The sequence below is a fragment of the Chenopodium quinoa genome, unplaced genomic scaffold (assembly GCF_001683475.1).
Source record: "Chenopodium quinoa cultivar QQ74 unplaced genomic scaffold, ASM168347v1, whole genome shotgun sequence".
NCBI classification, from domain to species: domain Eukaryota; kingdom Viridiplantae; phylum Streptophyta; class Magnoliopsida; order Caryophyllales; family Amaranthaceae; genus Chenopodium; species Chenopodium quinoa.
The window spans coordinates 2,853,794-2,871,113 of record NW_018744949.1 but is presented as its reverse complement, the minus strand read 5'-3'; the positions used below and the strand labels follow the sequence as shown (position 1 = coordinate 2,871,113).

At 38.5% G+C, this 17,320-nt stretch overlaps 1 protein-coding gene across 1 annotated transcript; it reads left to right on the top strand.

The window, feature by feature from the left end:
- The first annotated feature begins 6,329 nt into the window (after positions 1–6,329).
- Positions 6,330–16,276, top strand: LOC110706261 (acetyl-coenzyme A carboxylase carboxyl transferase subunit alpha, chloroplastic-like). Its single transcript, XM_021884159.1, has 11 exons — positions 6,330–6,517; positions 6,888–7,264; positions 7,383–7,457; positions 10,772–10,879; positions 11,020–11,180; positions 11,405–11,519; positions 11,597–11,751; positions 14,102–14,153; positions 14,235–14,303; positions 14,561–14,638; positions 14,855–16,276. The coding sequence occupies exons 2-11, from the start codon at positions 6,905–6,907 to the stop codon at positions 15,983–15,985; spliced, it is 2,304 nt and encodes a 767-aa protein (XP_021739851.1). The 5' UTR covers positions 6,330–6,517; positions 6,888–6,904; the 3' UTR covers positions 15,986–16,276.
- Positions 16,277–17,320: the final 1,044 nt, after the last annotated feature.

The following is a 17,320-nucleotide window of genomic DNA, read 5'->3' as shown; positions in this document are numbered from 1 at the left end:
TTGTTGATGAAATTGTTCATGAAATTGTTGATGGTAATGTGGTACATATATGTGAAATTGTTGAAATTATTGATGGTAATATGTGAAATATAATTGTTGATAATTATAGATTATTGGTGAGAAGACTCTTATTTCATTATTGATAATTTATGTATCAATTCATATTAGTGTAATGTTTATAATATTAGTTTGTTAGTAATCGTTTTGCATTGCAACCTAAACTAAGAGTTTATAAATGGAGCTAATGCTTAGTTTGTGGGCAACCTTTTTTTACCTCGCTCTAGATTTAAATTATCCTAAAATGTGTTTTGGTTATGTAGAATATGGCTGCACAAAATGTAGTTTTGTTATGCTGGTGCGGAGGTGAAATTCTGTTTGATGGACCCCGTGTCGAGTATAGTGGAGGAGATATGGAACCACTAACACTTGAACCGAACATGACTTTCAATGATTTGATGAACGAGGTTCATAGTAGTATTGGTTCAAACCCAAGGAATGTTGAACTAAACATTAAAATGAGGTTTGAGACTGGCAATGGGGTTCAAGTGTTACCTGTTTCTACGAATAAGCATTTGAAAGCTGTAAGGAGCGTTGTTGGAATGAAGGGTGTCCATTGAGATATATGTAGAAATGGTGCCTATACGTACCCAACAAAGTACTCGGCCAGAACAACAATCTACATATATTTCCGGTTACAACATAGAGCCCTTCCAAGTGCCCTCACACGACATTCCATCAGCTGAATATGGGATGGGATCTTTCAGTCAAATGCTGCACGACGATCAATTTCACATGCCATTTAGTTCTTATATAGCTTCACCTGTAAATGGGGGGCATATGTGGCAATGACTGGCCAACCTAGGCCTTCGACATCAAACACCGTCACACCTTCACCGATGCAATTGCATAGTTATTCGCCTATGCAAGATGATGTTCAAGCATCGCCGTCTCAACTTGTGCCAAATCATCTTAAAACTATTGTGAATAACGAATTGTGTGTGTATGATGTGTATACAAATGATGAGGCCGAGAGCGGAGAGGAGGAAGATGGACTTCAGAACATGGATGTTGAACCAGCACACATGGAAGTTGGCGAGCCCCTGGTTAGAACTCCCATACCTTGGTTCAGTCAGGTAAACGAGAACTATGAAGTTGATCAGTATTGGGCCGAATCGAGTAGCCATACATCGTTTGTTCCCGGGGTAGAATTTGAGAAGGGGATGTATTTTGAAAGTAAGAAAATTCTTCAAGAAATGGTGAAGATGTATTATATACAGGGGAATCAATTCTACACCACAGTGACATCGAATGAGAGTGTCCTTCATTTACGGTGCAAGAAGAAATGTGGTTGGATGCTACGGGGTACCAAATCAAGTGAGCACTCGCGTGGCTTTACCTTAGTCACGTACAAAGGCCCGCACTGGGAGAACTGTGTCATTGAAGTACTATCTACTGATCACCCACACTTGGATTCGTCCATAATATCAGAGTCTGTGAAGTCCTTTGTGTAGAATGATCCGTCCTTGAAAGTTGAATTCATACAGGAACTCATCTCCAAGCAATTTCGTTTTAAAGTTCCGTATCGAAGAGCATGGTATGCCAAGGAGAAAGCTATAGCTGAAATATTTGGGGATTGGGAGAGTTCTTGCGGCAGACTTCCGCACTTCATGCAAGCACTGCAACAGTCAAACCCAAGAACCGTTGTCGTATGGAAACACAAAGCTCTGGTGGATGGTGTATACTACAGCAACATGGAAGTCTTTGAACGAGTGTTTTGGGCCTTCGGTCCTTGTATCGACGGTTTTAAACGTTGTATGCCTGTTATCTGTATCAATGGGATGCACTTGTACGAGAAGTATAAAGGAACATTGTTGGTTGCTACAAGTGTGGATGCAAGCTTCCAAGTATTTCCGCTAGCATTTGCGTTGGTTGAAGGGGAAAACACTTCCAGCTGGTCTTGGTTTCTGGGCTACATTTGGGTTCATGTCACGCAACGAGATGGCCTCTGTATTATATCTAATCGACATCCTGGGATCATTGCAGCAATGAATGATCCTAACGTTAGATTCACCGAGCCGCGAGCCTATCACAGATTTTGTGTTCGCCACATAGCTTCTAACTTGAAGACTCACGTGCAAAACAACGACATGAGAGATATGTTCAAGGCTGCTGCATACCAAAGGCAAGAAAGAAAACTTCAAGCTGATTTGTGTTTCATTGGTGAGGCATGTACCAAGGCCATGGTGTATATTGTTCAAGTCCCGTTTCCTATGTGGTCTCTCTTCCATGACGCTGGTCGCAGATATGGGATATGCACTACAAAGTTCTCTAAAACATTTAACAATGTGTTGAAGGGAGCTCGGTTTCTACCGATCATGTCCCTTGTCGAGTTAACTTTCCACAGAGTTAACAGGTATTTCACTTTAAGAAAGGAGTCTTCTGAGGCTAGGTCTGAGCAGGGACTTGCATACCCCCCAAAGGTCATTGCCATTCTAGAGAAGAAAAACGCAAAAGCCAGATATCATAAAGGTCACTGTCGTATAACTGCCGATTGCATATTTACCAAGTTACAACATAAAGGGAGAGCGACTCGGTAGAAAACGAGGCCATAAACATACTGTTAACTTTCAGTTGAGAACATGTACATGCAACAAACCAAAGATATTCCATCTTTCATGTTCTCATGTTCTAGCAGTCTGCGCGACGTATTCACTATCAGAGCGGTCGTGGGTGGACCCTGTGCTACAATCGGAGGCCTATACGAACACCTATGCACCACAGTTCTGGCTTATCCCCTGTGAGATGACTTGGACACAGTACATCGGCCCTAAACTCATTCCGGACGGCGGCATGGTACGAGGAAAAGGTCGGCCAAAGTCAAAGCGCATACGCAATGAAATGGATGAGACTCACCAGCCCCCGAGTAAATGCAGCCGCTGTCACCACCAGGGTCACAACCGGACAACGTGTCCGTCCATACCGACCGGGACCTAAGTTTGTATCTGTAATTTGATGTAGTTGAATAGTAGATTTATTTTGTATCTGATTTTGTAACGTCTGTAACATTTGTAACATTGGATCATTTCTATTTTGAATGTTGTCATTTGAAAGTTTTCGTCGTTGCATTTAACTCGTTCCGCTCATGTTTAATTAATGATCTAGTAATTGTGTTGATAATTGGTGTATAATGTTGTTAATGAACAGATTAAATTAACGACAAGATAGGACACCCGGACCTGTTGACCCTTCTGTCCTGACACTACAGGGCACACATCGGAGCGTTGACATATGGGACCAGTCGTTAATATTTCATCCGTCAGTTCATGTACTTATGCATCTTAAATTGATATACTATCTGATATTAATTACGTTCGTATGGTTTTTTATCAACTTAAACCAGCGAGGATGCTGGTTTGCAGGAACAACACTACCAGGGTTATGGCGGACTGGGTTGTCGATCAACGCGTTATTGCGTATGTCGAGTTGGCTGGCTTGGGCGGTATTCATCGGATGACGTTCAGAGAGATCGATCGAGCGCTTGTCACTACGCTCGTGGAGAGATGGAGACAGGAGACACACTCCTTCCATCTACCTATTGGGGAGGTGACAGTTACATTGCGGGACGTGGCGATACTCACGCGCCTTCTTATACACGGGCGTGCTGTGACAGGACCCGCGTTAGTCGATCCCCCTGGTTTGGTAGCTCGGGTTCTCGGGGTTCAGCCAGGTTCCGACGATATCAGGGGATCCGGGTTGAGGACTGGCTGGATACGCGAGACTTTCCGTGCGCTGCCTGCGGACGCTGATGACGCCACGGTTCAAAGACACGCTCGAGCATACCTTTTCCTACTCATCTCGGCCCTGTTGTTCGGCAACAAGAGCGGGAGCCATCTACAACTTATTTTCCTACAGCTGTTAGACCACGACTGGGATCATATCCGTGGCTACAGCTGGGGTAGTGCCTGTTTGGCGTCGTTGTATCGCCAGCTGTGTAGAGCATCCCACCGTGGTTCGGGCGAGATCGGAGGTCATTTGATTGTGCTTCAGGTAACCCACCTAATTATCAACAATCTAGTTTGGTAATTACTTACCTAGTTTATACTTAACCTAGTTTTGTATTTTTGTATTACAGTTATGGGCTTGGGAGCATATCCATGTAGGCAGACCAGGTAGGCCTGTTGTACATCTTCGGGGGCAGCAGGACCGAGACGACCAGTACCAGCCGTACGATGCTCCACTGCTCCCTACATCTAACGAGGCGTACGGTTGCAGGTTTGTTACAGCTTTCATTACTGTAGACTTCATACGGTTTTATTTTGCTAGTTGACAAACTGAAACAGTTTTTGGTATTAGGTGGGTGGTCCTAGGATTGACACTTGCGCATGCGGCGAGGGGTCTTCCGTACTACTGAGACGCCCTTGATCGACTGACCGAGGATCAGGTGGTAACTTAATAGGAATTTGTAATAATTTATTTAATATGATTCTTGTTAGTGCACTAACCTATTGACGGTATTACTTTTGGTGTGTTTTTGCAGGTGACATGGGATCCGTATGTAGCTAACTTGGTTGATGCCATGCCTGCTCATCTTCTGGATCATCAAGCAGAGTGGTGTGCTAGGACCCCCCTTGATCTGTTTCGAGGTTGTGGAGAGTCACCTACCCGACCGAGTCATGAGACAGTTTGGACTACGCAGCATGTCTCTATGGAGCGTGACACTAGTATCCGCCTACATGGCATTGGCCATCGGGGAAAGGGGGAGACAGACTGGTCAGTGGAGCATAGGGTTTACATTAACCTATGGCAGCGACGGTTGGAGTTCGTCGTTGAAGGTGATCCGATGTAGGGCGTTATGGATCCTCACGATCCGTACATGGTCTGGTACAGGCGGATTACACGGCGTTTCATCAACCCCAGCTACACACCACCATCCACACATTACCATCCAGCATATGACGTCCTTAGCGGATATGTGAGTTTCTTTTATTCTACTTATTTTCATCAATTTTTTAATTTCTATATCATACAACTGACTGATCGATGATTACTGCAGGGGACGGATATGGTGGCGATGGTTGATGCACTATCAATCACCCTTGCAGACGGATCCACCAGACCCTAGGTCGAGCGGTTGCGAGATATGGGCGTGGCTACCTTACAGAGATATGGTCACGACTATCTCGTCCACAAGTGGGACAATCATGATGGCCACTCCGTCCATTCACAGTTCGAGCTCGGCCAGGGTAGCGATGGAGGTGATCCTACGTCACCCAGAGACGCAGAGGATTACATCATCCAAAGTTCTGCGCCCACCCCTACCCAGGAGGGCCCATCGTCCAGCCAATAGACTACCCCACCGCCCCGAGACCCATTCACCACCATTACTCATTACAAGCGGCGTCGTGTCAAATAGAGGGCTGATAAATAGGATAGAGAACCATTACCCCAAATAAATGTGTCTAGATAGTATTATCTGATTTATTTGCTGTAGCCGGATTTTCTAGAATGATGTATATAACACTTACATTATTAATATGTGTGTGGTTTGAAGTTTAATTTCCTTATTTGTCCAAATCGGAGTTATGTCAGTCAAAATAGATCATTCTAGGCCGATATATATCAAACACAAGACATTTGGGCTCCATAATGAGAAATGGGGTAGAAGCGATGGGCGTTCGTGGTTAATGTGGTGGTTCATGGTGGTTGTAGTGCTGTTGGGGGGTGGTTTGAGTGGTTTGAAGTGGCTAAGGGTGGGCAAAAGCGGTGGTTGGTGGTGGTCGATGGTGGGGAGGTTGTCAGGGATCGTGAATGGCAGTGGGGATGGTGGTTGAGGTTGGGGTTGGTGGTGGGGATGGTGTTGGAGGGTGGTGGTGGCTGGATGAGTGGTGGAGGGTGGTGGCTGAATGAGTGTTGGAGGGTTGGGGGCTGAAGTTGATGTGAGGAGTCTGCTGGTTGTTGTGTGCTGCAGCCAGAAGGAAAAACGCTGTCCGAGACAGTGTTTTATGTGCAAAAAAAATTGTAAATAAAACGCTTCCTGGGACAGCGTTTTATGTTGAAGAAATAAACGCTGCCTCAGTCAGCATTTTTATGTTTTTTATTTTATTTTATTTTTTATTTTTTAAAAATCAGAATTTACGAAATTAAAAAAAAAAGGTCAAGAGGTAAAAACGCTGTCCGAGGCAGCGTTTTATACCTTAACTTTTTTAAAAAAAAAAAAATCAAAATTAGGGTACAAAACGCTGTCCCGTTTGGTAAATAGTTTTGCAACGCAACCGCTTTGCAAAATATTTTTTAAATATAGCTTAGTTTGGAAAAAAATCCGGAGGGGGTAGCTAGTTTTAATTAATGTGTACTTTAAGAAGCTAGTGCATGTGTAAGTTAACAACTTCTCACCGAAAACCTAGATCTGTCATTATGTCCTATATCTCATTGTAATCATCGAAGATCAATATCAACTCCACGTTCTCCATTGAAGCGACTTGTGAAATTTCTTTCTTCCATTGAAGCAGTTTCTGAGGTAAGATGTTGGTTTTGTTTATGTTGTGAATTCGATTTATATTGATTAACTATTGTAATGCAGGTGGGATTGAGTAGATTACCGATTTTGTTACAAGAGAAGAAAATTATGAGCTTTATTAGCTATATGTTAGAATTGAACTACGATTTTCTCCGGAAAATTATGAGCTTTATTTGCTATAAAATAGAATTGAACTACGAAATAGTACCTTTTCTCCGTATAATTATGAACAAAATTTGATAATTGAATCAAATAAGGTTGCTAATGTGTTGCAGAACCCTTTCATGTTAGCATTGAACTATGATTTTCTCCGTAAAATTATGAGCAAAATTTGATTATTGAATCGAATTTGGTTGCTAATGTGTTGCAGAACCCTTTCATGGTAGTATGAACAATGAAATTGGGACTTTTCTACCTGGGTCCAGGGCAACTGCCGCTCTTGCCTTGGCTCAGGGACTGGTCTGCGATCATCTTCGAAGCTCGAATAATTGTCTCAATGCCATCCCTTTGAGGGAGCTTGGAAGGACCCGATTATTTTGTGGTGGGAAGAAGATGGATTTATCAGTGTCTGCAAAGTTAAGGAAAGTGAAGAAGCATGAGTATCCTTGGCCTGAAGATCCTGATCTCAATGTGAAGGGCGGAATTCTCACCCATTTGTCGCCTTTCAAGCCCTTGAAGACGAAGCCAAAGCCGGTGACTTTGGACTTTGAGAAGCCTCTAATGGACCTTCAAAAGAAGATTATCGATGTGAGTGGTATAGTCTGTTTATGGGTTTAGTTAGGGTTTTGGTTGTGTTTTCCGCCTTTTATTTTTATTTTATTTGTGATCAAGTTCTTTGAATATTCTAAGTGATTCTTTTTTACAGGTAAGGAAGATGGCAAATGAGACTGGTTTGGACTTCAGTGATCAGATTGCATCTTTGGAGAATAAATATCAGCAGGTGACTTATTCACATTTTTATGTTTGCTTACTTATAGTATTGAAGTTGTTTCCTGCAGCAAGTTTTCCTAAATCGTATGTAGAATTGATGCATTATAAATCATACACTTTGTTTACATAGGATGTAATGGAGAGAAAGCGAGGGAAGGGCCTGGGGAAGGGAGGGGAACTAGTTTGGATAGGAAGCAAGGGGAAGGAAAGATAGATAGGGAGAGGGAGGGATTTATTTTTTCTCCCACTTTATTCTACATCGTCCCTCTAAAATTTGATAGATTTGGAGGGAAAATGGAGCTTCATCTTCCCATCTCCTTTTCTCTGCCATTCCCTTCTTTAGAATTGGTGCAGTGAGCGGGAGAGCAGTTGGTGAGCTGTTGTTGTTGAGCAGTTGATTTGGTGCAGTGAGTGAACTACTGTGATGCTCGTTGCTTGTGAGTTGTTGCTTGTGGTGGGTTGGCTGGGAACGCTATGAGGTGATTTGTGGGGATTAGGATGACTGCCTGTGCGAATTGGAGGAGGAGAGCAGGGAAGTGTTGTTGCTGCTGTGCATGTTTATGGTACAAGTGAAGAGGAAAGAAGCTGAGGGGCTGCAACATTGAGAGGAGTTGTTTGGTTGGGTGGATTGGTAGCTGAAGTTGTGGTAAAGGAAGGGGGGTGGGGTGTAAGATAAGCTGGCAGCACAACATATGCATGTTTGCTTGGAGCCTTGGATCATTCCTTGACTTATGCCACACACTTAAGACTCTGAATGCAACATAACACAAAAGTAAACTGAAGAGAGACACAAGACATTAAACATTTATTGAGGACAAAAACAAAAGAATATAAAAGTAAATAAAAGAGATTGCGTGAAAGAGGAAATGTTAAAGCTTTTAAAGCAAAACTAAAAACTAATTCTAAAAATGTAAACTAAAGGAAAAAACAAAATTAAGAAATAAGAACAAAAAAAAAATTGAAAAAGAAAATGCTCTAAACAAGTCAAATAAGGAAATCAAAGAAAAAGAGAAGTTAAAAAAAGGGAAATTTATGGAAACATAACCTTAAACTTATTTCTTGTTGTGCATAAATGACACTCATCGGAACCCTCAACCTTGCATTGCATTTGATAACCAAAGACTTATCCAATAATCTATGTAACATTACATGATTCTACCTGCAATCAAAATATAGTAAATGACGATTAAGAATAGAAAATTAAGTGCATGTGATAACAACCTGGTGCATTTACTTCTAAAACTATGTTCCATCATAAGCGATCACACTTAATATGGTTAGTGGGAATATCGAATGTCTTATAATAACATATTACTATTGTCCCAAGTTTTGGGCTGACAAATGTGTTAGTAGAATTGTTGAAATTTTTCTAAATTAGAGTGTAAAACTATTTTACAGTAGTGATATTGAATTTATTATTGTTATGTGCTTGCTTATGTGTTTTTACTTCTTTGTTCTATTTTTCCCCTTATTGTTCATGTCCATACTTGCATTTTACATAGAGGAGCCATATGAAACCAAAGTTCCATATTCCATAAAATTTGAAAAGTGATGTGGACTTTTCGGCAACAATATCGGCGATTGAATTAATAGAAGTACCAAACATATCTTGCACATGGACCATGGTCTCATGCCATCTTTGATCAAAACAATAACACATAATTTTATTCCCAAATATGCCGGGGCTTCATGAATCAATAGCCTATCCTGTATGGTCTGCACAAAGTTCCTCCTTTGTTAGCTTCTCCAATGCTACAACACCTTATAAGTCCACTTTCTCCATGTGATTTTGAATTCCTCCATTCAAGTCAATTTTGGTCTTCTGCATGAGATCTCTATAACTCCAACCCTTCACATTCCTTACCAAATACCAATGCACCTTCATGTCAATATCTCACATGTCCAAACCATTGTAACCATTTTTCCTTATCTTAGTCAATATCCACAATCGCAACTCCAACTTTCTACCAAATATCTACATTTCTAGTTCTATCCCTAAACTTTACTTGCCCATCCATCTTAACATACACATCTTTACTACACTCATATTTTTAATGTGCTTCTTCATAAACACCCTATATTTTGACCCATAATAATGTAGGTCTGAATGCTTTGCAAAAGGATTTCCTTTTTAGCCTTTAGGCCACTCTCAATTTGAGCAATTCATAGATCAATGTATCCATTTCTTTGTGGAATCGGTTGTATGTACTATAAACATTCACTAATAGGTAACTCCTTACCACAGAATGTCACAACGTCTACACTTTGCCTCTTCCCAGTGCTAAACGACATTTTATTAACCATTGCTCCTACTAAGCCTAAACCCTCTATATTCTATATGTCTTCATGTCTTTGACGTAGCATTCATATATAAGGTCATTGGCGGAGCCAAGGGGGGGCTGGTGGAGGCCCGGCCCAGCCCCCCGTGGTCCAACAGGTGATATAGTATTTGTCTAGTCTGACCCCCCAAAAGTAACTAATAAATAGTGAATATTTATCTTATTTACTATGCTGCCAATGATAGCTCAGTTGGTAGTATGAGCTTTTTGCATGGTGAGAAAGGTCTCAAGTTCGACTACCACTTTGAGCGTATTTTTTCTCCCTTTATTTTTTGTTTTCTAATTTTTTTTTGGGTTAACATTATCGTGTCTTGGCCCCTTCATTTTTTTTGTTTTCTAATTTTTTTTTTGGGTTAACTTTACCGAATTTTGGCCCCCTTAGATTGGCTTTGCCTCTGTATGAGGTGCAATTGTTTTTTTTTATTTTAATATATGTAGAAAAAAAACTCAAATTTAAGTTTACTAACTAATTAAAAACTTTATAAAAAAAAATCAAAAAAGAGGGGGAGGTACACATGGTTAGGGAATGGGATACTTTCGGCTCTTTATTGAACAGCAGATTGGAAAGAAGAAAGAAGAAAAAAAGCCTCAATATTATTTACCATAGAAAAAAGCCTCTAAATAGAGGGCTTAGTGTTTAAACATCAAGTTCACCAGGGTTTAACATTAAGTTACGTTAATGTTAAACCCTTATTATTCAGCCTTAATTTTATCACAGTTCAAACCTAAGTTCAAACCTTGTTCAAACCTTGTTAGCTGTCGCACCAAGCATTGATACTGTCATATTTAGCCAGTTAGTCTTTAACCTCTGATTACCACTTGCCGTTCCTTGATCTTTGTAGATAAGATCATATGTGAATTTATTAAGGGCTGATGTTTATGTCTGTTGGCTTTATTTGCTGCATTTAAATATTTGTCGAGATGGTGGTTTTTTTGTTAATAATATCCTGTGTTTCCTACTAACTGTCGATATATCTCTTTGTAGGCACTGAAGGAGCTTTACCTACATCTTACCCCTATTCAACGTGTGAATATTGCACGTCATCCCAATCGTCCAACTTTTCTCGATCATGTTTTTAATATCACAGAGAAGGTTGTTGACATTTTTTTTTTAAAAATGTTTCCTTATAGTTTCTGTTCAATGTTTTAAAATACACACGCACTACTATTCTATCAATCTAGGAAGTACTGAGGTTGCTCATATAATTATATATCGCATTGTTGTATAATCAGTTTGTGGAACTTCATGGAGATCGAGCTGGTTATGATGATCCTGCTATAGTTACTGGTCTTGGTACGATAGATGGTAGGAGCTACATGTTCATTGGTCATCAAAAGGGAAGGAACACAAAGGAGAATATTGAACGCAATTTCGGAATGCCTACTCCTCATGGGTGTGTGTTTTATTGTGCTTTGATTCATTACTATGCAAATTAATGATTGTTTGGAAAGTACACAAAAACACACACACATGCTACTACTGATATTAGGAAGTTAATGCATGTAAATATATTAGCATGGCTGTAATTAGAGGGGTCCATCCTTATTTGTTAACATGCTTCAAATTGATAGTTTATTTTTTTCTTATTATTATTTCTTATTTTTCCTCTAATAACAGATATAGGAAGGCTCTTCGCATGATGTACTATGCTGATCATCATGGATTTCCCATTGTCACCTTTATTGATACTCCAGGGGCATATGCAGATTTAAAATCGGAGGAGCTAGGGCAAGTATGTATCTGCAAATTGCTTTCCTATTCATGAGAACATGTTGTTTTTGATTAATTATTCATTATACTGGAATCCAGGGAGAAGCCATTGCTCACAATTTAAGGACTATGTTTGGGTTAAAAGTACCAATTATATCCATCGTTATAGGTGAAGGTGGTTCTGGTGGTGCTCTAGCCATTGGATGTGCTAACAAATTACTGATGCTAGAAAATGCAGTCTTCTATGTAGCCAGGTGATGTTTCTAGTGTTCTGTTCATGTCTTTAATATATCACTGATGATTCACAAAAGGTCAAGTGTAAAACATTTCCCCCTTATCGCAGAAACAAAGCTACTATGCTAGTCTTATATGGTTCTTTGGATGCCCAAATTTTGAATTATGAACATAATAAGAGCATAGTATGTTTAGTAAATGCCACATGGTGTTGTTAAATTTTCAATTTTATTCTAGTAATCTAGTATATGTCTATCTATATATGGAGTAAGTATTAGTATGATGGGTTTTTGGTATAAGACGTGGTTGGATTTTTGTATAACTAGGGACTGAGAATGAATAAAAGGGGTGTTTTTTTTTATTCAGAAGCATAACTAGGGATTGAGAATGAATAAAAGGGGTGTTTTTTTTATTGAGAAGTTGGTGATTTGTGAACTCATGGCATGAGAGGTCTGATATAGAGTATTCAATATGTGTGGTGTTAATCAGATGAACTTCTACAAGAGGGAGGTGGGTGGGGGTGAATTGTGGACGGCAACTTATAGCAAAATAAAACCGGAGTTTTAAACAAAAGTTATAAGGAACATGAAAATGCAAGATAGAATTTTTACGTGGAAGCTTCATGGGCCCAATCAAGAATAAAAAACCACGACCATAGGGATTTTACTAAATTCTTTCACTATAGGGCAACTGCTCACAACCTATTTGGACCTTTACTCAACTCGAGTTCCTACAGTTGTTCCCTTAAACAACTATCCTCACAAGCTTTGACTTAGAAGCTCTCTTTCACACCCTTGGGCTCAACTCAAAGCCTAACTACAAGAAGAGTTCACTCAACCCTTTTCCCAAAAACCCAAAATACAACTTTGTACTCTAGTGTTTAGAAAAACTTAATCAATAGGAACTCAGACTTAGAAAAGAAAGCACAAAGACATTTCAAGAGTGTTTTTCAAATTAAGTCTGGTGAGTTGTTTGAAGTTTTACAGCTCTCTATATATAGAGAAGCCATAAGCTCTAAATGTGGCTTCCCACTCACTCCACAACAGTCTTAGGACATGAGCCCAAAACTGATTGTAAAGGTAAACATGGGTACTTGGTGACCAAGTGTCAGGAATATCTCTAACTATATTCATTAGACACGGTAGTCAGTAAAGATTAAAACGTGTAAAAAAAATGACAGAGAAAAAGAAATTTTAATCAAAGATATCTTTATAAAATATTATCTAAGATTCATTTTACAAAAATAAATAAAATCTTTTTACCAAAACTGATTTCATCACATTAAAATCTTTTATCTTTTCAAGAAAAAATAAATTTAATATAGTTTCAAAGAATTAAAAATGTACGTTCCTGTTTTTTCTTAAAAATCAAGTGTGTTATTTCTTAGTTCCATATCACTACAAGTTTCCAACACTTACATAAGTCCTAAAATAACACGTCTTCACTTTTCTTAAAAATCATTAAAATCTTTATTCATGTCTTCACTGTTCGAAGCTCTAACTTTGTAACTTCAATTTGCTTCGTATCAAGCTCCCACTTAGGATCATGCCCCCAAGGAACATGACACACACTTGTTCCCCAAAAGAAACATGATAAACGCTTTTTCCCCAAGAGGAAAAAGATAAACACTTGCTTGATTTTCTTCACTTGTTTTGCCAAGTCTACATCACAGATTCTTCCATGTTCCTTCTCGGGAACTCCATTCATCTATGCACGGGAACTTAATAAAAACATTAGTTAAGTTTGCTTTGGGTCATCATCAAAACATCATAGAGGTCAACATGTGTAATGGTCAATGATCCACTTTTGCGGTTGATGTAGATAATTGGGGCCTAATATGTCAGTTGTAGTATACTCAAAATTCTTACAATCTGTACTTGTTATGGCCGATATTCAAAGAACATATTTTCATATCTTCAAGATTTTTATATGTCTGCTTGTGTTGGTGTTGGTCATTATGTATGGTTCAAAGCTATGTGGAGGGAAAGTTGATCAGTCCATGTAAAAGATATTGTTGATTGATTAATTTACTGATGAATAAGTGCAGCATTGTTATTTCTCCTGTAGTTCATGTGTTTACTGCTTTTTAGGATAAGGTGTCTTTTAAATTCTGGTTTAAAATAATTTCTCTTTAGTATTTGGCAAATTAAAGATAAAATCTAGATAGTTAAAAAATTGGCTAGACTTATACTGGTCATATTACAAAGTTATCTTTCCGCAGCCAATTCTACCCTACCCCAAACCTTCTCTTTAGGGGAGCACGGGGGAAGGGGTGCTCTCCTGTGCTTATAAGACATTGTACTCCTGGAATTAAGTTGATATTGGAATATATTGAATGATATTTTTAATATATTTTGTATTTCTATACAGTCCAGAGGCATGTGCAGCTATCTTGTGGAAGAGTGCTAAAGCTGCTCCCAAGGTATATACAATTTCCTACAGTATATATGAATGGAAATGAGAATATGGTTGACACCTTATACATATTTGTTGTCTCATGCAGGCAGCAGAAAAGCTGAGGATAACTGCTAATGAGCTGTGCAGATTGCAGATTGCAGATGGTGTCATACCTGTAATGAATTTCTCCTGAATACCTTTTCATTTCACTTTTTGGTGGTTTGTTTACTGCAGAACATGAATCTTCTTGTATCTTTCTGTTATCCCCTAGTTGGTGGAATGGTGGTTCAGTATATCACCCCCCCCCCTCTTTTTAATCTTTCTTTTTTGCATCCTTTGCTACGTGATAACATTTTGCTTGGCAAAGAACTTTTTGTATCAATCCTTTAGTTAGGCACCCTATTTAAGCTCACTGCCTTGGCTGCTTTGCAGGAGCCACTCGGTGGTGCACATGCTGATTCATCATGGACATCACAGCAAATCAAGAAGGCAATTGTAGAATCGATGGATGTAAGTATTTGTGACAGTTCATTCTCGGGGGCATGAGAATTTCAACCACAGCCCTAATGGGCTACACACATATTGTTTTTTAAAATGTCGTGTACAGAAAACAGTAAACAAGTTTCTTAATGAAACTTGGCAAATAAGAGGGCCACAGGGATATGATGTGCAGTATAACTTTTTGAGCTGTTTAAAATGCTACAATCAAATGTTGGTTTTTGGCAGGAGCTTGTGCAAATGGACATTGAAGAGCTCTTGCGTCATAGGACACAGAAGTTCCGGAACATTGGTGGTTTTCAAGAGGGGTTACCTGTTGACCCTAAGAAAAAAGTGAACATGAAGAAGAAAGAAGAACCACTCCAAAGCAAGGCTTCAACCCTGGAGCTGGATAGTGAGGTTGAAAAGCTGAAGGAGCAAATCCTAAAATCCAAGGATTTGTCAAATGAAACTCCAAATGTAGGTGAAATGATCGAGAAGCTCAAGCAAGAGGTTGACCATGAATTTTCTGAAGCTGCTGAAGCCTTAGGCTTGAAGAACCAGCTTTTGAAGTTGAGGGAAGAACTTTCAAAAGCAAGAAATGCCCAGGATAACGTAGTGCAGCTGGACAAGGTTGAAAAATTTAAGGACGAGTTCAGTAAACGGCTATCTACAGCTCCTAATTACGAAAGCCTTAGTTATAAGCTTGATATTCTGAAAGAATTATCCAAAACCAAGAAAATCTCTGAAAGTAAAAGCAGGTCAACCATGTTGAAGCAGGAGGTGAACAAGAAATTTAAAGAGATCCTAAATCGTCCTGATATAAAGAAGAAGGTTGAAATGCTTAAGTCTGAAATTAAGAAATCTGGGGCATCCACTCCAAATGATCTTGACCGTGGACTGAAGAATAAGATCATGGAGCTAAAGAAAGAGATAGAAGTAGAATTTGTAACTGTTCTTAAGTCCCTAGATTTGGATCTAAAGATTGCAGAACCAAATGCTGTAGCTTCTGTTGAAGGAAGTTTGCCCTTAAACCTAAAAAGCATGATTGGAGAACTGAATGAAGAAATACAAGGAAAAATTCAAAACACTGTCAACACATCGGAGTTGAGGGACAAAATAGATATGTTGAAATTGGAGCTAGTGAAGGCTGAAAAGAACGCTGATGCAGAACTGCAAAATAGAATTCAGGTTTTGACTAATGACATAAAGAAGAGTCTCGCAGAGACTCTAAGTACTTCTGAGCTTGTTGAAAAGCATGGAAAGCTTAGATTTGAGATTGAAAAGGTACTAAAATCTAATGGGAGTTCAAGTAAAAGTCCAGACACTGGATCAAAGGTGGATGAGATTAACATTGGAGCTGAGCGCAGCTATGCTTAGTATATTTATAGTCCATTTGTTCTCTTATTACTTATGCATGTTGTCCATTTTCCTTAGTTTATTCCTTAAGAATTTGCTTCACATCCACTTGAATAGTGGAAGAGTCAAAATTTACTAGATTTTTTCTAATTTTAGGGTGACAGGAAAATGCTGCCCAAAACTTGAATAGGGGCCTTATATTAGGTAGGTGATTTTTTTAAATTTTATTTTATTTTATTTATTTTATTTTTTTTTTTCCGACAAAATTGGCCTTTAGTGAGTATTCCCTTGCCAGAGTCGGTGAGCCTTCAATTTCTTATTATCATTAAATTTTTAATTTTTTTAGTTTGACAAACATATTAAAAAGAAACTATAAACCCATAGAAATTTTATAGTTAAAGTTTTGCAACTTAAAAATCGAAAAACAAAATTCAAAATAGATGAGAAAAATTATATAAAGTTTTAAATTAAAATACAATTGCATCCTTTTTAGTCTTCATCTTTTGGACAAGATATCGCACATGCTATTTCGTAACCTACTTTTGACGTATGTTATATTGCAAGGAACACTCTTTCTTGTCATATCATACATACTAACTTAAGAAACAATTTAACAACCCTAATATTGGGATTTAAATAATCAACAATAAAAAAAAAGCAATTGGGATTTAAACAATTAAGAAATTTTAACAATTAAAAAATCAGACTTAAATAATTATAACAATTAAAAAAGTAATATTTAAACAATTAAGCAATTATAACAATTTAAAAAAAATTAATATTTAAACAATTAATCAATTATAATAATCATTATTGTGGACAATAGTTTACTAATTTGCTCATTTCTTTTGCCTTTTTAAAAAAGGAAAAGAAAAAACTTGAATTTTTTATAGACAGAGGGGGACATCTGCCCCCTCCCTCCGCCTCTGGCTAAACAATACATTAGTACAATCTTTAACGTCTTTTATTACTAATATGTAAAAATTACACTCTACAAATGCCAATGCATTCGTTTGAAATTGAATATATATGATTACATATTAGCAAAAAAATATAAAAATATTCATATTCTTAACTTTATATTTATATTTATAATTATTTAACGATATATTTCATGATAAAATTTGTTTCTATGCTTTACTAAAAAACGATGGTAAAAGATTTTGTGGGCAAATCTTCCCTTATTAAGATTCCCACCCTTGTCGTGGTCGAGCTTCCCACCTCTTTAAGCCTCTTGCGGTTCCACCGGCGGTGAAGAGGAAGTGGAGCCAAGTCGTCCTTACACCGGCGATCTCGTTTTGCCGGCAACCGTCTCCTTTCTTTTGGTCAATTACAGAAGGTCTAGCTGTCCTCTTG

Bases quoted from the DNA above. Each gene is read 5' to 3' on its own strand.
- LOC110706261 (XM_021884159.1), top strand. From the start codon at position 6,905: ATGAACAATGAAATTGGGACTTTTCTACCTGGGTCCAGGGCAACTGCC. The intron at 11,752-14,101 runs GTGATGTTTCTA...ATTTCTATACAG, and splicing joins GCAGTCTTCTATGTAGCCAG to TCCAGAGGCATGTGCAGCTA. The intron at 14,639-14,854 runs GTAAGTATTTGT...GGTTTTTGGCAG, and splicing joins CAATTGTAGAATCGATGGAT to GAGCTTGTGCAAATGGACAT.